The sequence below is a fragment of the Podarcis pityusensis genome (assembly GCF_964106645.2).
Source record: "Podarcis pityusensis genome assembly, chromosome: 1".
Lineage (NCBI taxonomy): Eukaryota > Metazoa > Chordata > Lepidosauria > Squamata > Lacertidae > Podarcis > Podarcis pityusensis.
The window spans coordinates 94,141,917-94,166,697 of NC_138028.1; the positions used below are offsets into that span (position 1 = coordinate 94,141,917).

The window sequence follows — 24,781 nt, forward strand, 5'->3', positions numbered from 1 at the left end:
CTTAATATGGCAAAGTTAATGGTAGTGCAAGTACCATATAAAACTAATATTATAGCTATTCACACACACATATCCATAAAAGAGTGCATACAGCTCTAAATCCAACAAAGTGTAGCTGTTGATGACTATTATTATTATTATTATTATTATTATGTATTATTGTATTTCTATACCACCCTTCATCCAAAGATCACAGGATAATTGACAAAACAAAAAACACAAAAATACATCCCATAATAACAATCATAATATATAATCCATAATATAATATGGATTATTGTGGAGACCTCGATGACCAACCAGAATATTCTCCCATATTTCGCTACTAATTTTAAGGTCTTCCTCCTTCCCCCTCATTGGTTCCTTGTGGACACAATGGAGTTGCTCTTCATTCAACCAGAGAATCAGAATCAATAAAGTAATTGTACTACCTGCTGATACATTTCAAGAATGCACCGTACAGTGCACTTAAGTGCACTTCAAGTGCACCTCTGTTCATTCAAGTTTGTTAATGTTTCAGTGGCTCTGGGGGATGTAACTGGACATTTTGAAAAATAAGTGGGGTATAAGTTGTTACGTTATGCATCTCTGCAATGTAAAAGATAAAATGGAGGTGGTGCAGTTAACCCTACCTTAGGAAGTGTAGCAAAATTCTTGCTCCCTCAGAATCTACTAAAAGTGAGATTATAGTTGGTATGGTTCCATTTAGATTTAGCAGGTGGGTTGTAGGAGAGCCAAGATTCATTATAAGCAGGGCAGAAAGAATGACTTGGCCTCTACTTAATTAGCTATGCTGAATGGCTTATGAGAAATATGTCTTGTGGTATTTGTAATATATCTGAGATCTAAATAACTTAGGTTGCAATCCTATACCTAGGATTAAGTGTCACCGAACTCGATGGGACTTAATTTTTACTCATGGATAGGACTGCACTGTTAATCTCAAATTAATTAAGGATATGAAACGTCTCTTTTCCTAGTTATCACCAACCTGCAGGCATTAAGTAAAAGTTGTTTTATCCATTGGAAAAAGCTGAAGTTGGCTGCTACACCTGTAGAAAAAAAAAGACAAAATAAGTTGCACTATTGATAAACTACTCTTAATAACTTGACACATAATCTAAAACTCTGCATTGATCCTTACTAATCCAAGCTGGCCCAAAGTTTAAAGGTTTAATAATGGTGGGAATGTGTTTTTCATATTTCTCCTCAAATTGAGGCTTTGCGATAGTCACTGAATCAGCGACTGCAGGCTGTAAATAACACCTGAGGGCAAGACAGTTTGAGCATAGATGCCATTTAGTTTCCAGGACAATTCAAAGTGCTGGTTTCGACCTATAAAGCCTTAAATGCCTCAGGACTGCAATACCTCAAGGATTGCCTCTCCCCATATGAATTGACATGGAGCCTTCAATCTTTATCTGAGGCCCTCCTTCATGTAGCTCCCCCATGAGAGGTCTGAAGGGTGGCAACCCGAGAATGGGCCTTTTCTGCAGTGGCTCCCTGCTTGTGGAATATTCTCCCCAGGGAGTCTCACCTGGCACCTTTGTTACCTATCTTTAGCCATCAGGCAAAAACATTCCTCTTTCACCCTGCCTTCGGCTAATTAAACAAACTATGGCCGTTTAAATTGCAGGAGGGGGTATTGCTTTCGTTCCTTACTATATTATGTATTTTTGCGCTTTTATATTGTAAACTGCCCTGTAATCCTCAGGTGAAGGACTGTCATACATACATACATACATGCATAAAGCATGCTTGTGCCAAAAGGTCCAGGCCTGGAAAGTGATGGCATGTGTCTTTGGACGCAGAGTCAGGATCTTATGAATAAGGAATCCCTGAACGATGAGATCTAGGGGGGCAGAGTATATAAGGTCTCCCTCTTGAGCCTTCAAGTTGCTGGCCCCTTGTTCACAAACCTAGCTAGACTTTGTCCAGACTCCCTGTAGTATTGACCCTGGACTGTAGCCTAACTCTGGACCACATTTTTGGCCTGAAGTGATTCCCTATGCTTGACCCAGGTTTGTTTAGATGGCACTACATCCTCAACCTTGCTCTCCTTGGTGTTTTGGTAAGAGGTTTATATCTCCTATGGTTGAGAGCACCCACCCAGCAGGACTCTCCTTATGTTCTGACATGAAGCTCTGTGGTTCTTTTTTTGGGGGGGGGGGGGAATTTGCTCTTTATAAAATGAAGTCATTGAGACTATGATTTGAAAGAGGGAGGGGGCTGTTGTGGAGGGAAGAAGGTGATCTCGAACCCTTTTCTACCAAAAAAACTCCCACAAGCTGCATTTTACCCATCAAGAAAACATGCAGGCAACCATGCAGGTAAAATCTGCACAGTGTTGGCAATATTGGGTGGTGCTGTTTGTTTATTTATTTAATAAAATTTATGTACTGCTTTATTGTAAAACAAACAAACAACCCTCAAACTGGTTTACAAAAAGAATTTATCAATGAAATTAAAAAGGCAGTTAAAACAGCAATTTTAAACATTCAAAAATATTTAATCAACCATAAGTTTAAAAAACCAGAGTAAAACGCATGTCAACGTTCTACAGGTTTGAGTAGGCCATCCCCGCAGTGACTTGAGGTGAAAAGATAAGAACTGCCCCTGCAGTTCACCTCAAATTGCTTCCTCTCAAATTGCTTCCTCTGTGGCTGTATTTTGTAAGAACAAAACTATCCCTAAAAAGAATCAGGGAGCTACATCTTAAGACATAGTGAAATTGAATTAAAGCCTGGGAACCACTACGATAGACTATGGTACTTGCTATTTTAGTGCCATCGAGTACTACATTCTAAATCAGACACACACAAAACCCCTAAACACCTGACATGCACAGACTCTTTTAATACTCTTTTAGCTTAAAGAGTATTTCCTCAGATTACATTTCTTGAATATTTAACATGATTTACTTCATAAATCAAAGGGGCTTCCGCTTTGTAGTCAGAAATTCTGGTATTTAATGAGATTCTTATTGAGATTCCAATCTTTGAAGCATTTTTCTCAGGAGGATTTACCTAGACGGGTGGATGGGAGGTTATGAATGGATATGACCCACTTATATTTTCATCTTAAAAACAACATTCCTGTAAGGCAATAACTCCACCTCCACGAAGGTGCAACAGAATAAATTAAAGTATTTTGCAAAAGGTATTAACTAGTCAAGCCTGATCATTCTAAATGCAGCCAAGCTATTTAAATGGGCAGCCTGCGGGGCTCCCTAGATGTTGCTGCACCCAGTCTCTCGTCAGACCAAGCTAAGTGTCAGGAATGACAGAAGCTTGTAGTCAACATCTGGAGATTCACAGGTTCCTCATCCCAGATTCAAAGAATCTTATTTTATGACTTGCAACAAAACCATTCATGTAATCCGCAGTTAAGCTCAGGGCCTCCGTGTCAGACAGGCACTGCCAGGTTCAGAGAGGAAGAGAGCAATGGAGAAACGTTCTCAGTGACACCTCCTCTCCTCCCATCATTACGAAATTCATCTCCACTGAGAACTCCCAATGTTCAAGTCTCAGGGTCTTTCAGAAGTAGTGCAAGAGAATGGGTTGCATTGGAAGAGTAGGGTTACATCAATAAAGGGATGGAAAGTGTAACTGCATTTTTATCTGCCTAACATTTCTTCTGCTACAATTGGATTGATTATGCTCTTATCATCCTCCTCCTCCTCCACCCCAACAACTTTTGATAGTCTAAGCTACAAAAATAAGCAAGTAAATAAAAAAGTGTTAACATCAATGAGAAGATGGGACATTTTCATGCAACTAAAACATAATGAAAACTGAGACCGATCTAAGTGAAAACACTTACCAGGTGGTAGCCCTGGACTCACTTGGCCAATGTAGAAATATAGAATAATTGCTAATCCCAAATTAACAAGAGTGTAGATCCACTGAATAACAAACATAATTGCAAGTGATCCTATTGCCTGTTGGAAAATGGAAAATGTAGGATTACTCTGGGGTACAGTAACTAGCGCTGCCATTTCCCCCCGAATGTTTACTTTATTTTAAAATCAAACATAGCTAGGCAATCTGAAGGAGAGCAAATTGCTTAGAATAATTATTCCAAGTCTCACCCTACTTTTTACAACTTTTCAGGACCTGCCACAAAACCCATTCTGGTACTTAGCAGAGGTGGGGGATAACCTCTCATTTAATGAGTAAGTCTTCAGTGGCATGGGAAACAAGATGCATTTTGAGAATGAAGCAAATGACCCACATTCTCCAAATGCCAGACTGAGCATGTGATTAGTCTAAATTAGAATTTTCAAAGAGCACATGGTGATCCAAATGGGAAAAGCAGCTGAAAATTTAGCTCCATTTAGTTTGAGTGACAGGCAAGAGAACACAAGAGTTCTACTAAATCAGACCAAGCGTCCATGTAGCCCAGCATCGTGTTTCCAATCATGTGACCCGCCAGATGCTTCTGGAAAGCCCAGAAGTAGGGCATCTCATATGCATACTGCTTCTGAATCTGGTAATTCCATGTAACCATCAAGGTTAATAGTTGCTGATACACCACATCTGTATACTCACCTTTTAAAGCCCCCTAAATCACTGTTCACAAGGTAGGTTTTATCTATACTGAAAAACAACAATTTTGAAATCTTAACTCCATTGGGTTCCATCTTACCCAATTGTGAACAGGTTCCTGGTGATGCTATACTCTAACTGGCTGGTTCATTTTGTAGTTCCCTGATTTGAAGCATCTCATAGTGTCCTGGCATCTCACTCCAGATTGCATTACCTTTTTTGCTACTTCTTGTTTCTTCCTAGGTTTCCAACCCAACACCTATACCGATTAAAACTTCGTATTCAAAGATACTCTCTTGCATCATATATATGGAACCTTTTCTGTGAAGCTTGAAGCATCCCTATGGATCTGTAAGTAATGTTAGTTGCCACTTGCTTATTATCCTAAAGAAAGGTTTGAAATATTATAGAGTAACTCACACCAACAAGGGAAACCCAACGGTCACAGAGTCTGGAGTAGAAGGATGCTGGCATTTTCTGAATTTCTAATTCTTGGCTTTGTTGTTTTACATTTAAATCTACAGAAGGAGAGAGACAGTAGAACAATGGATAGATTCTGAAGGATCAGGCCTAGGCACTCAAGTGCCCTTGACAGGGATCACATAGTTCACTATGCCTGAACAAAACTTCTTCCTTCTTCTGTCAGAAGTTCAAATCCAGCTGCAGTGTCTTCTCCCGCCCACCCCCCAAAAACCTATTGCTTTCAGAGGATACAATTTAAGTATCAGGTGCTGTGTTGTTCTGAAGTTTTCTAGAAACAGCAAGCTAACTTTTCTCCTTCTCTGATGTGAAAGTCCCAAGAAAGCCCTAGTCTGCTTCAAGAGCCAAAATCTCTGCAAGGAGAGCCTACTGAAGATGGTTAGTTAAGAAAGGGGCTAAAATTAAGGGATTCTTCAATGGCAGCTCCTCTGGAGGAGGGGTTTGGAGAGGCTTAGGTAACAATTTCCCCACTACTAAGCAGATGTTTTTGTTCCTGTCTACAGTCCAGCCTTTGTTGGCCAATCAAGACAACAAGGGGGCTACTCACATAGATGCTGAGGGAGTGGCCTTCTTGGCATGAGGCTTCCCTGACAAGCTCCAAGGTTTCAGAGGAACATAAATATATCACTATACGTGCAGAACATAAAGCTGGCCAGTACTCCAGCTCTTCTCCTTTCTCCATCCCTTTCCTATTACTGTATTCCTTGCAAAAATGAAAATGAAAATCCCAATTATTTGGAAACACGATTTGTGCCAATCGCAATATATTATGCTACAACTAGTTCTGCTCACAGAATTTAGAATTTATTCACATTCAGATAACACAGAAGTCCAACTTATGAGATCTTCCAATAAGATTGTTTAGGTAAGGAGAGCTTTTGCTGAGCTTAGCTACTGAACGATGCATGCCTCATGTCCTTTTCACACTACAATTATGCAGAAGGCAACATTTTGGAAAGGGAAAAATATACGGGCATGAAACCGAACAATTTCAGTTTCTAGACCACAATTATCTGATGAAGACCACCACAATCATTTCTGCTTGTAAAGAATGGAGAGTTGATGTTTAGGATGTTAACTTTTGGAAGCAATTACCTCCCATGTCAAGGTAAAAATAAATGTTGCGATACATCTCACAGTGAAAGGTTTCATATGTAGACTACTGGCACAGTCCACTGTAAATAGTAAATCTTCCTGCACTGAATTAAATCTGGGCAACATTTCCACAGGCAAATTAGAGGAGAATCTCTTGTGAATCATTAAAACAGACTCTACAGTTATGAAAAAAAGGATAAGTTGTTGCCAGGTTTGACAGACTGACCCTGTAAAACCAATTTCCATCCTTGCCTATGGAGGAGTACCAGCAATATTCTTCATTTTAAAAGGTAAGTTTAATTGTGTTTCTTGTTACCTTCCACTTGGTGACTGGCAGTTTTGTGCCTCTCTTCAAAATGCTGGCCTCTGTCTTGGTCTTGCTTCCGCTTGGGTCCTACAGCAGCAGAACTCTCTTCATCCTGGTGATTCAGCTCTGAAAAGCTCTGCATACTTTTGTCACTGGGTTCCAGGTCACCACTGCAAAGATCCTGGGTAGAGGCAATGTTATTGCCAAGATCCAAGAGAAAGCTGTCTTGTAACGTTTGTTTGACTGCCTTCTTCTGCTTCCCGGGCTTGGCCATTTGGCTAACACCCATGTCCTTTTCTTTTCCCTCAAGATTGGCCCCTGGGTCTTGGCTGGGAGGCCTAAACATATGATCCATGTCTTTTGTGAATTCTAGCAAGGTGCCATCAGATCGGCCTTGCATTATTCCACCTGATCCATAACAGGATGGCTTGTCCAGTATTAAAGGCCGAGAACAGCTGAGCACGGCCTTGGAATCCTCTCTCGGTATCTTTTTGGAGCTCTGCTGAAGTCTGTAGCTCATGGAGACAGAGAAATAGGAGTAATCCACGACAATATAAGTAAGCATGAAGTTTATGGTGACAATTGGAGCAAGAACATTCACTTGGCCAATGAAAACGAAGGCCATGGTGATAAGGCTTGTTAAGCAGATGGCAGCCACCGGGGTTTTGTTTGGTCCTTTCTATAGTTAGAACAGAAAGAATATGAATATTGTTATGTATGGGTAATAATCTGATTAGAATCTTTGCAGATAGAATTCATAGAATTGTAGAGTTGGAAGGGACCCCAAGGGTCATCTAGTCCAATCCCCTGCAATGCAGGAATCTCAAGTATGTCATACATGACAGATGGCCATCCAACCTCTGCTTAAAAAGCTCCGAGGAAGGAGAGGCCACCACCTCCCAAGGGAGTCCGTTCCACTGTCGAACAGCTCTGTCAGAAAGTCCTTCTTGATGTTTAGTCAGAATCTCCTTTCTCGTAGCCACACTAGGGGAGGAATGAGTTAGCTCACTCCCAACACTTTCATTACAAATCCCTTCCCTGCCCCTGCTCAGCAGCTATTAATTGTAAACAACAACAAAAAGTACACAAACAGAGGCAGCAAGTGTGTCTGTCAGATCAAAGAGAAACACTGCGATGCATTAGCTTTAGAAGCTAAATGTGGACCCTCACTTTAAACACTGCCTGTGTTCTAGAGTGTTTCTGAATTCCGGCTTGGAGAGAAAAGGTTCGCCACAGGCCTTCCCTCTTAAAACAAACAACAAAAGAGCTTGAGAATCATTTGGCAAAGAAAGATGCAAGAATATGTTGAGAGGTAGCAGATGAGGTACGAACAATGTGGAATGAGGGTCCATTCCAAATAAAGTTCATGGTTTAGAAGCTAGTTTGGGTTTTCTCTTACACAAAGTTAGGAAGATTACAGTGCTTCCTACTCAGACTGACTGGAGATCTAAATATCCCTCTGCTTCTGGAAACTCAATTAGCAGCTAGCTACTAGTCTGGTGAGATAAACCGAAGGTATGCTTGTCTGAACTTTTGTGTACTGTAAAGTAAAGGTGGATTAGTCTATGTTCCATGTTTACATACCCCCCGTCCAAGAAATGCAAGTATTGGTATCACATTTTCTTGGGCGATGCACTGAAGGATTCGGGGTGCTCCATACAGACCTCCCATGCAGGATGCTAAAGATGAAATGTACAAACCAAGTAAGAATAAGAAGCCCACCAAGGATACCTAAAATAAAAGAAACAAAGCAAAAATTGGCATGTTTCTTGACTAATGCTGCAGACATTACAGGGCTGGCTCTACCATTAGGTCGAGTGGTGTGGCTGCCTCAAGCAGCTGTTTGAGTTGTACAGATGCTACACCTTCAAAGCACATTTGAAGCGCATTCTTTCCTGCAAATAATTCTGGCCACTGTAGTTTATCCCTCACAGTTACCATTCCCAGCAACTCTTAACAAACTACAGTGCCAAGAATGTACTTTAAAGGTATTGTGCGCACACGGCCTTAGTTCTCATGAAAGGACACAACATGTTAGGTATTTTGTTTGTTTTCTCGTACTTCTGCTCCTAGGAAGACATGCTTCTGGGATTTTTTGTGCACCTCGATTAGGGGTGTCATTTGCTGTTCCACATCAGACAACAAAATGCCCTGAGCCAGTTCTGAACATCTGTGGGGTTACACAAGAGAGCTGGTATAGTATGGTGATGAGTTGGTAAATCTGGAGTCCAAATCTCATCTCAGCCATGAATTCACCAAGGCCACTCACACTCTCTTGTAGCCACTGCAGACTGGCACTCCCCAGCATGCCAGGATCTGATGTGGGAGGTCCCTAGGACTGTTTCCTGGGCAGCAAAGGAAGCCTCTGAGCCGAGCTTGCTGCCTGGGTAATTGGCCCCACCTGCTCGCCTAATCAGCAATTTGCAAGCAGGCATGGGTCACCAGGCTTAGCCAGCGCCTCCAGTATATAACACAGGCCACTCTGCAGCCACTTTTTGTTGGGCCACAGCACTCCCCAGGTACAATCCAGTAGGGGCATTCCCCCTTGATGGAGGTCGGGGACTCCCTCATTTCCAGTTGACCCCATAAGTTATTCTGGCAGGCGGGCCAGAAGGGGCGGGGTCTACCCAATGCCTATGCTAAACTCCTTACATCTGTTGTCAATAAAGTTGTGGCCTGATTTCACCCAAATATTAGTTGCCATGTCTCTTATTCTTGGGTCAGCCTGGATAGCTCAGTTGGTTTGAGCATGGTGTTGATAATGCCAAGGTTTCAAGTTCGATCCCTGTATGGGACAGCAGCATATTCCTGGATTGCAGGGGGTTGGACTAGGTGATCCTTGGGGTCCCTTCCAATACTACAACTCTATGATTCTATTGGGAAGGACCAAAGAGTAGTGAGGATGCCTTGCATGCAAGTGGTCTGTTTTCTCTGCCTCGGCTACTATTGTTAATATATAGGTAACAGCATTGTTTTACAAGGCAAGGTAAGGTAAGGATGATAGAGACAATATATGTGCAGAGCTTTGAACAGTTAAAACATAGTATGCTAGGAATAATTACTTCTAAGAGAATATGATTGTGATCAGGTTGAAATCTAAACTCTAAAGAACATGGCAAAAAGGCGGGTGCGGGGAGGATGGCTCCCAATCCATTGGGAAGCTCTCCTAAAATGAAATGATTGAAATGAATGGCAGCTGTTCAAGTACAATTTAAAATGTAGGATTTCAGTGCAGCTTGCCCAGGAAAACATCCTGGTGGATATTTCATCTCTAACTAACATGAAAGAACACACTTTAATTTGCCCTGCATGGCTAGCAAGCATGAGCTATGAACAGAGTGAAGCAATCCCATAGAAAAAGCTCCACTTAGCAGCAGCAAGAAACCTGCACAGCTTACAGGAAATGCAGCAGATTCTCAGTTCCATTTACATACTGGAAGAAAGCCTGAAGAGAGTTTTATTTCAGGGGAGTGCACTTATGTAGACAGATAATCAAACCGGAAAAGACGCAGAAAGCTAAAAGCCTCCCGATAGCCGGAAAACAATCCCATCTATCTGTCTAATGAAGAAAATCAATGTTATAGATGTTTATTTTTTACATGGAATATAACCAGATCAGATATTTCATATAAATCAAAGTGTTCTTCTGAAACATGTTCTAAATGATTTAGTGCAGAGTGATTTATCTTGGATGTATGCTTCAAAAGGTGGCTCCTATGCCATATCAAGGGGGTTGCGTAAGATTGAGCACTGAGTGGATTGGGTCCTTTTCTTTTCCTGTTTTAAACATGCAAGTCACTTTCTTCTCAAACTATGTTAGAAAAGAACAACTCTGTAGCCCAACCTTGCACATGTTTACTTGGATGTAAGTCCCACTGAGTTTACTGGGTCTTATTCCCAACAGGGTAAAGGACTGCAGCACTAGTGCTTTAAGCAGTTTGCAATTAGAAAAACTGCATTTTTCACCATTTGATCTGGTAATCTAACTAACTTTTTTTCTGTGCATACTAACAAAAGGAAACAAAACAAAGCTAGCACATGTATCTCGTATTTCTTTTCTTATCATGAGAACAACTAGAGGCCTCAGCTCATTCTGCATTACATATTCCCTACTAGATACAACCAAGGTCTGCAAATATATTAAAACAGCAGACAGAGTAGGCTTGCCCAGGAGTCAGATGAGATGTGACCAGGTAAAAGCACACCATGTGCTTAACAGCAAGTAACCAGCACCCCATCTGTCATTAGGCCTAGGCACACTACCAAAACTACTACTACATCTGGGTACTATTACCATTGCTTCTGCTCCTCATGAGTAAACACTCTGCTCCTTTTCTGGGTTTGCTAAGGGAAGATGAGGAGAGGGAGGAACACTGAAGTTGCTAAGCATCTGCAGGATAAATTGCACCAATTCTGGATCACGTGGCTAGAATGAAACAAGGATTGAAGTTGCTGAGGGGGCACTAGGGGGGTGGAGAGTGCCATGCTGGGAGAGCTATTCATCAAACCAAGGGTGTTGAGCCTGGATTGGGAACACTAACCTGTTATTTTTGTTACAGGTAGGTAGCCGTGTTGGTCTGCCGTAGTTGAAACAAAATAAAAAAAATCCTTCCAGTAACACCTTATAGACCAACTAAGTTTGTTATTGGTATGAGCTTTCGTGTGCATGCACACTTCTTCAGATACACTGAAACAGTGTACAGTGGACGCTTGGGATGCGAACGTGATCCGTGAGGGATGCACGTTCGCAACCTGCAGTGGCGCATCTGCGCATGCGCAGGTTGTGATTTGGCGCTTCTGCACATGCACGACCGCTGAAACCCGGAAGTAACCCGTTCCGGTACTTCCGGGTTTCGGTGGGTCCGTAACCTGAAAAAACGCAACCTGAAGTGTCTGTAACCCAAGGTATGACTGTATCTGAAGAAGTGTGCATGCACACGAAAGCTTGTACCAATAACAAACTTAGTTGGTCTCTAAGGTGCTACTGTCATTTTTTGCTATTGCACCAAGCAATCTCAGAGGGCAGTTCTCTTACATGGGAAGAACACTTAGTGCTCAATTAGCATCTGTTATTTGGGGACCACATAGCTGGCTGCATGCTCCCCTTCGTATTCCCTAATTTCACAGGAAGCAACCTTATCCAGAGTCAGTCCACTGGTTCATCAAGCTCAGTACTGTCAAGGATGACTAGCAGCTGCTCTTCAGGGTTTCAGACAGCAGACGCTTCCAGCCCTACCTGGAGACGCAGGGGATTGAACCAGGAACTTCTGCATGAAAAACAGATGCTCTACCAATGAACCACACCACTGAATTACAAGCCTTCTATCGCTGACATGCATTTAATAATAATTATATAATTTCCTAAGAAAACATTCAGTTTTATGTATATATATCACCTAAGAAAATATGGCATATCATAGAAGTACAACCCCTACATGTTTACTCAGAAGTATTCCCCACTATGTTCAATGGGACTTTCTTCCTAGTAACTGTGTTTAGGATCACAGCTTGTTTCTGCTTATGAACGCAGTCTGCAGGACCAGGAAGATCAAAGAATTCCTACAGTCTTTCAAAACCAATAAAGCCCACACAAAACCAAACTAAGCTTCTTTCTTCATATACAAAACTGTGTTGCTGACAGAGAAAAAGAACAGAGGAAAGGGGAGGGGGGCAAGGAATATAAGTTTTCAATTGGAAAATGAACAAATAAATAACTGATTTGAAAATAGCATTGCTACCCACTATCATAATATATTTTTTAAAGTCATCTCACTGTGCATTCAAAAACCAATAGTGGATTGTATCAAGATTCGCATATAATTTCAGTTACTCAAAAGGTCTGTATTTGAAAGTGCTACTTGACATTCCATTCACAACTTGGAAGGAAGTTGTCTTTTCATTGAGATGCTCAAAAGTACACACACACACACACACACACACACACACACACAAACACCATTCAATGAAGACAAATTCTTCACAAGGAATTCTTAATTCAAATTTGACCACCTCTAATATCCCATTTACTTTATTTCCTTCTCTCTTAAGTTTAACAAAATTGCATTTGATGACAATGTTACTTTGAGAATAAATGACCAATATACTACCACAATATTTTTCACAAATTACATTTGCCACGCAAGACCAGCAAAGTGCAATTCTGTCAGCATATTTTAATCTTTTTATTACATCAGCAGCACCTTGTATCGCTCAAAATAGAAAGAAAGCCCTTGTCTCCTGATTCCTGTGTTTTCATGTTGAATAGAGATGGGCTCAAGCTTTCTTTCCGAAAGAATTTGCTGAGCAGTCTCTTTTCCGAAAAAAGCAAAATTTAAACTAGCGTTTTCCATATGGCTTGCATTCTCTCTGTTTGCTAAAGGTAACAGCCAAGTGTGCTCCTTCTCTACTGTGCTGGACCCATTAAATACACATTATGACAACAAGGCTGGCTAGACCAGAACACAGTGTGAACTGCATTCACAACAGGGGATTACTTTCTAGCAGACCAAGTAAGAGAGCTCCATCATGATTGGTCTGATGTCTACCTGCCTACACAACAGGAATAACAGAGATCTTGGTTCAGGTCCCTGCTCAGCCAGGAAGCTTACTGGGTCAAAGTGAACCAGGCACTATTTCTCAACCTGACCTCCCTTAACAAGTTGTTGTAAGGAGAACATGGTAGAAAATAGGAGTTGTCTTCAGATCATTGGAGGAACAGCAGGGTTAAAATGGATTGTGATGGTTAATAACTTGTGAACCAAAAGCCAAAGGCAGGCTACAATTGAATGGCTATTCAGTAACCCTGTTTTTGTAGTCTCACGCTGGCAGCAAAATCAGGAGGGGTTTGGGGTTTTTTAGTTTGGTGGGTTGCAAATTGTTTGAGCTTGCTAGCCCCCCTTTTTTTTTACTGCACAACAAAATATGATGAATCAACGGCTAAGTGACCAGCAAAGAGAGCTCTCCAAGGGTGCTTCCAGACTTTCGCCATTTTGGGGTGGGAGTCAATCATGTGCCAGAAAACGGAAGCTGTGCAATTATAGTTGGTTGGGAGGTCTTATGCAACAAACCTGCTTCCCAAAAAGAGTGGACTTTTTGTGCTAAGGAAAGTGACTTGAAACACACTGGGAAGTGTGAGATAGGATGCAACAGAGATTTCCCTCGGGCTCTGATGAACTCTGCCATTTGGAGAGAGGCTCAGTGCTGCAGAGGGCCTGGCTACACCTGCCAACATGTAGTCTGCCATCCAGGTGCTGGTCCAGACCCATATCTGCTGAGCTTCAACAAGATGGCAATATCATGTGTCCTCAGACCATACCCTGGAAGTATTAAGAAACTGTTCTTGAACATGTAAGGGCAAATTGCTGAATTGCATCCTTAAGGATGCAAAGAACCAAAGAATCATAGAGTAGGAAGGGACCACAAGGGTAATTTAATCCAGGCAGAGGCAAACTCGGCCCTCCAGATGTTTTGGGACTACAACTCCCATCATCCCTAGCTAGCAGTGGTCAGGGATGATGGGAGTTGTAGTCCCAAAACACCTGGAGGGCCGAGTTTGCCTATGCCTGATCTAATCTAATCTGTTGCAATGCAGGAACCTTTTAGCTCAAGATGTCTCCCCGGACTTTCAAACCAACGAAGTGCTAATTTCAATCACAATAAGCTAGAATGGGGAATTAAAAGGAAACCTTTTATATCAGACTTCATAGCTACAAACTGGCATATATATATATCACAATGGAATGTCTAGTATTTAATAATCCTCTTAACTTTCACTGCAGTTATGCTGGGCTAAATCTGAAAGTGTAAGATTGACTTTCTGAAAGGGAGCCTTTATAATTTTATTTAGCAATTTCAGTTTGGTCTGGGGTTCCAGTGAAGGAATAGGGGATACTGAACAATGCAGAACATTTGACGTTTGATAATATTGGCCTCCTTTAATTCTTAAGGCTCTTAGTTCAATCCCTCTGTTAAGAGGTAATACTGAGATCTGTAAGAGAATGTAAGCTGCTCAAATCAGTTTTCCACAGTAAATTGTGTGGGATATTCCAAAAGGAAGTAGACCTTCATACTGGCTACAAAGTGTAATTTTAAGGCAGCAGTTCCCATATTTTTGTTGTACAAATGGCCATTTATTGTAAGCTGCCTAAGGAGTACCATACAAATGCTGAAAAGTAAATAAATAAAACTTTGATCTGCATAATAAATGAAATTCTGCAGATGCACAGTATACAGAGTTGTATCTATGTTGTATCTTTGAGGCTTGGTGCATAAAGATATACATATATTACAATATACTACATTATGATCACTATAGGCATTTGAAACGAATAAGAGAAGTTTGGGAAATCCAAAAACCTCGTAAGTCCCTTCTCTGTCCCCATTCCTCTAACTCTTCCTGGAGCATATAGCTCATATAGTTTGGTCACCTGTGATCTATACTTGCTGCTGCTATTTGTGTAATATACTGATCACGTGTGTAACATGTTGCTCTGCTTCAGGGAGCAAGGGTAGAATCTCTTGCCTCTGACTGAGAATTAAAACATAAGTTTGCTGTACACCTGAACCATGTAGACTTTGGCTTGTGTAAACCATAGTAAGCCTAGTTTAGACAGTGCAAATGCAAACTAAAGTGAAGAAGTGAGGTGGCAAATCAGATCACACAAGGGGAGGAAGACAGAGTGCACAAGTCCAGCACTCATCTACATAGTGCCAGACTATGATTTGGCTTTTAGTCTGAACAGACTCAAGCTCCAGGACACAGAAACCCCATAGCTTGTTTTCAAATATGCAAGTTTTCAATTACGCATTTTCAAATCCATCCGTTTTATGTAGCTAGAGAATCTCAGTTAGTTACCTTTTCTGCCATCATAAAATCATAGCGCAGTGATACCCGGGTACAAGTGGCTCCCAACAAAAAAACAAATACTATGTATAGAAACCACCTGCGAAGAAATAAAAGAAATATAAGTGTCAAGCATATGAGGACCATGAATTATTTTTCTAAATTATGTTAGACATCTATTGCCCTACAGTATAAAACTATCCACTTAAGTAAATAATCAATGATAGTAGCATGTAATCTTCCTTGCTCTACGTTCTGAAAATGCTCTAATAGTTGCTTCATTGCTATTCCCATCTGAGTCGCTGCACAAGTGGCGCCCAGAACTAGACACAGGTGAAGTCTGACCAGTCATATTACCCAGTAAGACAAAGCATATAGGAGTATAGTCAAGTACTTTAACTACTGTGCCACAATCTCTGGTTATAAAACAAAGTATTTATCTGTAAACCAAAGTGAGAAACATCATTTAGGCAGCAGTGTATCTCATTTATTATAAATTCGAATCCAATGGGATCCTTTAATTTAAGAATTATTTCTAAAAATCCATTTGCTGTGGAATTTATCTAGGGCTCTGCGGTGGATGTTAGAGAAAGACTAAGCCTGTTTGTTTCATATTCCTTGTGGATTTTTCCCCGGAACTAGAGGAAGAGGTTGGGGCTTTCCCCCTCTTTTCTTTTAAGATTTATATCCATTTCAGAAGAATCTCAGCATCCACAAATTCTTATATATCCTCTAAATCAGAAATAGAATGTGGGGAGACAAACATTAATTCATTATTCTTTTTGCTAAGCTGCCCAGGAAGATTCTTTGACTGTCTGCCTAGGTTTGATTTGTTAGGTAATAAATAAATCTATTTTCATATTACAATAATCTATATCACACATGACAGAAAGAAAGTTACCAGGAGGTTTCCTCATAAGCACCACCACCTTGTTTTCAAGGGACTTACGAAACACCTATAGCAGATAGGGATCCTAGAGGGATATCTGTTGCAGGCTTCCTGAGATCACCACTCATATTGAACCCAGCCATCACACCTGCGTTTTGGGAACACGGGAAAATAAAGAGGACACTGTGTTAAATTGCTGTAAGACAGTAGCCTTTTTAAAAACATCACCGGTGCATATGCTGATATCAGGGCCATGTATACAAGCTTTGTGATTAAGCCATCAGGTATCCAGTGGCAACAAGCTACGAACTACATGCCCACAAAGAGGTTCTTTGTTCCAAACTGGACAATGGCACTGGAAGAAAAAGCAGAGATTTAAACAAAAAAGGGCTTATCTCAAAACTATCACTTGAAAGCAGTCCCCTCTCCAAATGACTGCTGACATTCAACTCTGCAAATCATTCAAACAGGCCACACATATTATGTGGGTAGTGTACTCCAAATAGATTATAGGTTCTGACACATTCACAAGATAACTCTTGTTACAATATGTTTAGATCACGAGCCTTCAGGACAAAGGGATCCAGCATTTGCCCTTTATGTCTGTGATTACTGTTACCCACCCTCTACCAATTTGGTATAGGTGGGCTCTCCTTAACGAATTAATTGCAAAGTGTTCAATTGGTAACTATTTGATAAGACAACAGTCACATACATACACTCAGTACGCAGGGGAAAGGATTACCCAGCACCCTGCAACACGCATCTTTCTTCCAAGTAAAAAGGCACTAGAACTGAACCAAAAGAGCACTTTCCTATGTTACAGCTTACAGCAGCTCAGACAAAGGGCTTATCGGCACTTCCTCTTGTCCCACTGCTCTTCCCCAGGGAAAACCACTCCTTAGGACTTAACTGGAGCAAACAGCAATTGGCTTTTCAGTGGGCTGCTGTTTGTTCTGATTTAGAGCAAGTTTTCCCTGGGAAAGGAGCGTGGCAAGGGAAGTGTGAGCAAGCTAAAAGTCAGTTTACGGTATCAATAATCACCACCTTCTTTGCTCTAACTTGGGCCTTTCATTCTTACCTCAGTTTTGCATTCACACAGTAGCAATCCGTCATTTTTGTCTCAGTTTAAATGCTATATTTCTCTCCTACCAAGACAGTCTTTGATTGCTCTGCTTGTTTTGATTCTGTCTTGTTCCAACCCAAGAAAGGACACCCCAATCCAATAGTGTTTGGGTGCTGCTTGATACTTTCAAGATTGTCCCATTCTGTGAAATCAGTTTCCTGTTAAAGGTTGTACTTTTAGCAGCAGTCACTCCCTGCTGGGATGGAGGACCGATTCAGATGGTCTGCCATCAAAGGCTAATGGAAACTGATTCTTGAGTACTCTGGAGAGTTTCCCAGTGGATAGAGACTGTGATCCTGTTTAGGCCCTGGTCCTGTTGTGGGACAGCAAGATGAGGAGGACTGTTGATACAGTCACTCCCAAGGTCCTCTCCAATGTTACAGGGTCCATATAGCATCTTGGTTCATTAAGGTTGTGTGGGAAATGTTTATTTTTATGTACACAACTTAGAAATGATTACGCAGTATAGAAATGCCATAAACAAAGAGGTGCCTACTTCCAGCTTTGGCTGATTTGCCAGCTATGTCTGTTCCTCAACCAAGATAACGTGTACAGTTTTGCATGCTCTAGCAACCTTTTGCCCAGATCACTGTAGCACACACTACTTAGGATTAGCCTTGAAAATTGCCAGAAAAGTGCAGCTAACACAGAATGCAGTTTCCAGAATAATGTTGGGTGCCTCTGTGCAATCTACCATAATGTCCATTCTTGCTACCTATACGTTACCATGCCCAGACCTGGCATTAACATACAAAGCCTATTCTAGTATCAGCTATGCTTGGATTTCAAAGGGGCCGTATTTGAGAATGCCTAAGGCTGCAATTCTAAAAACGCTTACTGGAGAGACCATATCCTATTGAACCCAGGGAGACTCACTTCAGAGTAAACATGCTTAGGATTACTCTGCAAGTACATATTTCAGCCCAAATGAGCAAACTGTTTAATACATTTCTGTACACACAGACATGCGTGTATGGTAAAAAAAAAAAATCCTGTCTGCCTACATCTGGAATGGCTTTCCCTTTCAGTATTTTTAAACTATCTGTGGTTGTTGTTGCAGTCTTTCTGAACTAATTCAGTAAAATCAACATCTCCCACACCCACAACTTCTCATGCAACTCATGCAACAGTTTAATTGCTTGGATGACAGAGCCACTTCTTTACTATTACATTACAAAATGTTCGGGAAGAAAGCCAGTAGCTTCATCTGAAATGCTTTAAATATCTATTACAAAGAAAGGAGCAGAGCTGCATGACATTATTGGTCGTGTGGCTATAAAATAAAGTAATATTACTGTTACTTACATCAGTGGAGCATGATAAACAAAAAATCCAAAGACACTGAGAATGAAATTTAATCCACAACCTTCAATTCATTACCGTATTGTTATTATTCTCTGTCCAAGCAGTCTCTAGAAACGACACGTTAGTCTGATTTAACTACACTGGAGCCAGATAGTGACTTAGTTGCAGAACTCTACATTACCGTGAGACCTAACTATGACCTTTGGTTCTGGCAGGCTGAAGTAGGAGCAAGACTGCTCCATCTGTGTAGCTAGAGCTGCAGTTGCCTTGTCAGGCTGTTCAAGTTTTTAGCTCTGCAATCCTAAGGTCCCTGGCAGAGTGCCCCAGGAGCTATAGGGAGCACAGGATCTCTCTCTCCCCAAGGGCAGAAAAAAAGGGAAAGCGCTTTAACCATTGACAGGGATATCTGAAGTCAGAAATCCTTTCTCTACCACCATTAGAACTTCTGCAGCCTTTCCCTTAACAACTTTGGAGCTCCAATATTGGTAGGGCTACAAATTGGGGGTGGGAACTGAAGGAAGGACATAGTCTCCCTTTGCTGGATGAGGTAGTTAAACCACCTTCTGTTTCCATCTTCCTCCCACACTTGGAATCACAGCTTAAGTTGAAGAATGGGCTTGAATTAGTCAGAACCTCATCTTTTTTTCATAGAAAGCAATGGCCTTTCTGAAAATATTGCTCATGTGGCTTTCTGCCATTTCAGAATGTCAAAGCAATTCCTTACATTTATTCTCAGCTTAACAGGTGCATCCAGGCATAAAACCAGCCACTGGCAAACTCCAGTACTGCTAAACCACACTCACTGGTAAATTAAGAGCATGATTCCTTAAATCTACAAACTATATTCAGTACCGCCCACATGGATCTGCCAGTAAGATTATCCACCACAATTTGCATTCAACCAAATGTTTTGTTATGACACTATATTATAGACAGGGGCCAAGATCAATAAATGGGCAGTCTATGTCAAACACAAGAAAGGATAGGAGTCTAAATAAAAATGCAGGGAGATCTGAGTGAAAAACCTTTGGCTTGCAAGTAATAAGTTTGCAAACAGTTTGTCAGATCTAGAATGGTTTACAACTGTGGCCCTCCGGGGAACCTGTGGCCCTCCAAGTGTTGTTGAACTCCAACTTCAATCATGCAGCCAGTATTGTCAATAGTTGGGGATGACAGGAGCTGCAATCCAACATCATATTGGAGGACTGCAGGTTCTTTAGGCCTGGATTACACAGATTTTAGAAAGAAGCAAAAACCTTGACTAGTGGCCAATCAGGGCCCCAGAGAACACTAAAAGAAGAGAGACTGGTGCTAGTATCCTTCATCACATCTTATGTGCTAGCTCTATATCCCAGGATCTTAAAGAATAACTTGTAGTACTAGCCTCCAAGTGAAAAGCACCCCTCAGTCTGTACAGCCCAACAAGGACTTTATAAAACTTCTTCTAATGTTTGTCTGGGAATATAAAACAAGAGCATTTGTCAAGCTCATCACAGGCCACAATACTTGGCTGGTGGTCTAGGTTTGGGTTGGTGGGTCACATGTTTAAGGCTTGCTTGAGAGGGGAGTTCAGCCATCCACACAGCTTCATTTTCGTCTTTGGCTATTTAGACAAATGCCAAAAACAAAATTCTACAGAAATTCTCTAGAATGTAGGACTCCTACAGAATGTTCAGACTCGGGAAATACCAAGTGACTGTTTGCCATGTTTGTTATGGGCTAAACGGTCTTAATGTGGAGTAAGTGAATGATGGCGTTGCAATAATACATTTTAGAGTGGAAGCCGTGTTTGTTGTAGAAAAAAACAACAAATCCTGAGACATTGACTAAGCTTACATCACAATGTCGTCTGATTACTGTTAGGCCCCTTGAATATTACTAGTACTAACACTAATAATAAAAAATAGTATGTTGTGTCTTCAGAATTAAAATCTGTTCTGGTGCCTGAGAAACTATCCAATTCCTCCTATGGTTATCTCTAGATACCTGTGTTTCTCTTGCTCTGAGTCACTTTAATTCCAGCTCATTCTTAATTGTGCTTTTATCCTGCTCTTAAATGGTTTCCACATTGGCCTCCCACATGATCCATACCCATATGGCTTCACCAGTGCTACAGAATCAACCATTAGGTAGGACCAGATACCCATTAATTGCACGGGTGTTCATATTATCATTATCACTTGATGATTTCACTGATGGCAATGTGAAGGTTCTCACATTTTACTCTCACGACAAACTAGTCCTAAACTTTGTTTCAGTGGGACTGAGACTTGTAAAAAGGTTTAGGATTAAGTATACTTTCACAATTTTTTCTATCTTTCACTTTTGGTCCTCTTCATGGGCTTCTCTCTACTTATTCCTCTCCCCTTACTAGCTGAAACTGTTTTCTGAGTCTGTAGCTCATACTCCTACATTATTTTTGAGTTGCTGCTTATCTAGTTGTCTGCAGTTTGTGGCAATGTTAGGTTCCAAATGCTCAAGAGGGGTTCTTCTTCAGGCCAAGTTCCTGCAAGCATTATTTGAACACAGCTAGCTAGAGGAACGGGACGTTAATTTACACATGCCACTGACACACGGCCATTGTGAGAAGCTAAATGCTATAAAACATACTAGAAGAATAAAGAGGAAGCTGTTCGGTAGCAACCAAATTAATGATATTCTTAACACAAAAAATTGCACTCAGGGAGAGCGTTTAGCATAGCTACTGGTTTTACTAGTACTAATGAAGTAATAATTCACCCATACTTTTGAAATAAATTATATCTGTTAGGTTTGGCTTCTTTCCTAGCTGCCAAGAATAAGGAAGAGTGAAGAACCATTTAACAACATTGAGGGTAATTTTTATTGCAGCACTCATAAATATTCCTCCTTCTATAATTGCCTGTGTTGGATGCAAAGCAACTATGCTTTGGCATTATGTATGGGGTTTCTCTCTGCCTCTCCCCCATCATTATCTATCTCTATCTCTAATTTTAGGAAATTTTGTAAAATAAACAATGGTCTCTACTCAGGTACTAACCAAGCATGTAGCTGGAGGTGAGCCAACAGACTTTCATGAAAGGCTCCTGAGCAATCCTAGCCACCATGTGGATCCTCTTGGGAAATCAGTAAAGGTTAAAGAACAAGAAGCACAGAGCAAGAGTCAATGGACAGTTCTCACAATGGAGGGATGTGAAAAAAATGTGTTGTTTCCCCCAAGATTTGTATTAGGGCCTGTGTTTTTAAACTTGTTCATAGATGATCTGGAGTTAGGGGTGAGTAGTGAGATGACATTGAATTAGTCAGCTTGATGAAAACAAAAGGTGATTACAAATCACTCCAAAGGTGCCAAACTGGGTGAATGGGCAATAAAATGGCAAATTCAGTGTCATCGTTTAAGCTGATGCACCTGGTGGTAAAAGAATCCTAATAAGCAGACTGATGTGGTCTGAGCTGGTGGCAAGTGATCAGGAAAGGAAACTTGGAGTAGCTCAATGAAAATGTTGGCCTAGTGTGTGGCAGCTGTGGAAAAGGAGAAAACCACACGAGGGATCATTAGGAAAGGGATCTTAAAACTGCCAGCATCTTAATTCCACAGGTTTCAGGCCAACATTTATTGTGATAGGTTTCCAGTTTATCTTTGGTGTGTGGCTGGTCTATTTCTGCCATCGTGGAGTTTAATTGTATTGATTTTATTGTTCCCCTGGGGGCTTGGGCAGAAAGGTACAGAAACAAGCCAACAAATAAACAGCCCGCAAAAACACTGCAGAACGTTCTGAGGGCAAGGCTGCCAATCCTGCTTCTGCTGCTTTCATCAAAGACATAGCAAAGAATACACAAGATATTTGAGACGGGTGGGGAAGAGAGACTGAAAAGTCAAAAGAAGAGACAGAGATCTATGTAGAGTTCAGAAGTCATTCCTTTTTGCACAACCACCAGTGTGTGTGTGTGTGTGTGTGTGTTGCACTTTTAAAGCAAATAGATATTGCTCCCAAATTTTCTTCACTAGAATAAGGACTGTAAACTTATGGGTTTTAAAAAAGTACAAGGGAGATGTTTAGGATTCTGTATTTGTGTAGCACACTTACAACCACAAGAATTATTAAGTGCATCTTATACAATTCTACGGTACCTGTAGCAGCTGGGAAGAACACTCCAAACACAGTGAAGAAAGACTCCCCCGGGCTGTAGTTCGGCAGCGTGTTATTCAACATTAGCTCCTCTGAATAACCAACGAAACCATGTTCTGCATGTTTCAAAGTAAAATAACACATGTTTAACGTCATAGCCTGCTGCAGTCTTTATTTATGCTCTCCTTATTTACATCCTCCCCATCATATCCTATTGTTTTCCATTGCTACTTATTTGCGGAGATGGTCTACTTTCCACGAGCGTCAGAAAAAGGCAACTGCATTGTTAATGAATCACAAAGATATGACAGCAAATGTTGAAGGGGAATACTGCACTATCAAGTCTGAAATAAGACATCTATCATGTTTCTGGACTGTGGTGCTTTGGAATAAATAGGAAACAGTTCTTTTTTAAACAACAACAACAACAACAACAACAACAACACACCAGCATGTATTAAAATCAGGGATAATTAACAAGCCTATTTTAATCATAAATTGCAAAGCCAGGGATAATTAACAAGCCTATTTTAATCATAAATTGCAAAGCCAGCAAAATTGTATCATTAGAATATTCAAATCCTGATCAGTGTTGGAGATGGTGATCTGGAAGGGAGGCAAAGCATCAGGCTGCTCAGACTGAGAAGCTATTCCAGAGCCAGGGGCTTACAGGACTGGTAGAATCTCATTTGCTCCTTGTATCACCTGATCCTACTGAGTTGGTAGCTGCAGCACTGCCTTCTGGCCACCCAAAGCAGTTGCATTGCAGAAAACAAGCAGGTCCTTCGTTCAACCAGATACCACAGTGATCGAGAGGCGAAGACACTTTGGTCCTGAAGCTCAGATTCCCAGTTTGAGACTACCTGACCCTTTACATTAGCTGAATTTCAATTATTATGGCTGGGACTGAGTATTTTTTTATTATTATTATACAACAATGAATTGAATCTGTGAATTATTTGCATCTTTTTTTTATTCAGCATTCAAGGAAAGGCATTGAAAGTCATGTCTGGTTTTTGGGAATTGTTTATATAGTCTACATCTGAGTGGTAGCTGGTATACCACTTCTATAGTAAAATTAAAAAATCACATGTACCTGGAAGAGGGTGGTTTTTTTGGGGGGGGGGCTCAATTCAGTTCACATTCAAAGGCAAACTAAGCTAATTCACACTTTCTGAAACAAAACATGAACTGAAAAACAGCCATCCTTCAAAATTCACACTTATCTGAATTTTGCAATGCAGCTCTCCAGTCAATTAATGTGTATAAAAAGCATATACTAAAGTGTGAGTATAAATTCATACATTATTGGGGGGGGGGAACATGCAGAATACATTGCATTATAAGGGAAATCGGTTTGCAAAAATGTGCATATTGGGGGAAATTACATATAAAAAATATGTACAATTTGTACAAAAATGCTGCTGAATCTTCATGCTAACTTTTATTTATTTTTTAAAAATCTGCAAACTGAAGTGGGCATGTGGAGAACTGAATCTACAATTGGAAAAATGAGCAACCAGGAGAAGCTGAAATGGACAGATTTGGCTATTCCTGTCTGGAAATAAGCTCTACTGTGTTCGATGTGGTTTATCCAAAGGGTAGCTCAGTTGGTAGAGCATGAGTCTCTTTATCTGAGGGTTGTGAGTTCGAGCCTCACATTGGGCAAAAAGATTCCTGCATTTCAGGGAGTTGGCCTAGATGACCCTCATGGTCCCTTCCAGCTCTATATTCTATGATTCAACCCTAGCTATGTGTGTATAGGACTGCATCTTAATCGCTTTTCTCTGGCCCGGAAGAAATCTCACCTAACAAGCAAAGAGACTTGGGAAATGTCAGGTCTCTACTGGGGCAGTTCAAGTTTATCTCAACTGTTTCTGGATTTGAGGCAGAGTCTGGGCCCCTTGACATCTGGCAAAGTCACGGAGGTCACATGAAGCTACACATTTCCGTGACCATCTTTAGCCTTCATGAAAAAGAAAAGGGTATCCTTCTGTATGCCTTAAAATGATAATCACTGATCCATGAAACCCGGGACTTGGCATCTATTATTCATGGAGTCTGCAGGCAGACTTTGCTAT

The 24,781-nt window shown here is 40.9% G+C and overlaps 1 protein-coding gene across 5 annotated transcripts in view; it reads right to left on the bottom strand.

Moving 5' to 3' along the window:
• SLC12A8 (solute carrier family 12 member 8) overlaps positions 1-24,781 on the bottom strand; it is a 70,610-nt gene that overhangs the window by 3,994 nt on the left and 41,835 nt on the right. For 4 of the 5 annotated variants that reach the window (XM_081006863.1, XM_081006864.1, XM_081006865.1 and 1 more), the window contains 8 exons: positions 22,703-22,816; positions 16,221-16,308; positions 15,284-15,371; positions 8,014-8,160; positions 6,439-7,108; positions 4,968-5,065; positions 3,823-3,940; positions 992-1,052 (listed from right to left, as the gene is read on the bottom strand). In XM_081006863.1, coding sequence (XP_080862989.1) covers positions 992-1,052; positions 3,823-3,940; positions 4,968-5,065; positions 6,439-7,108; positions 8,014-8,160; positions 15,284-15,371; positions 16,221-16,308; positions 22,703-22,816 — 1,384 coding nt within the window. The remainder of the gene's footprint in view (positions 1-991; positions 1,053-3,822; positions 3,941-4,967; positions 5,066-6,438; positions 7,109-8,013; positions 8,161-15,283; positions 15,372-16,220; positions 16,309-22,702; positions 22,817-24,781) is intronic. The other variant, XR_013986734.1, reaches the window with a different exon arrangement.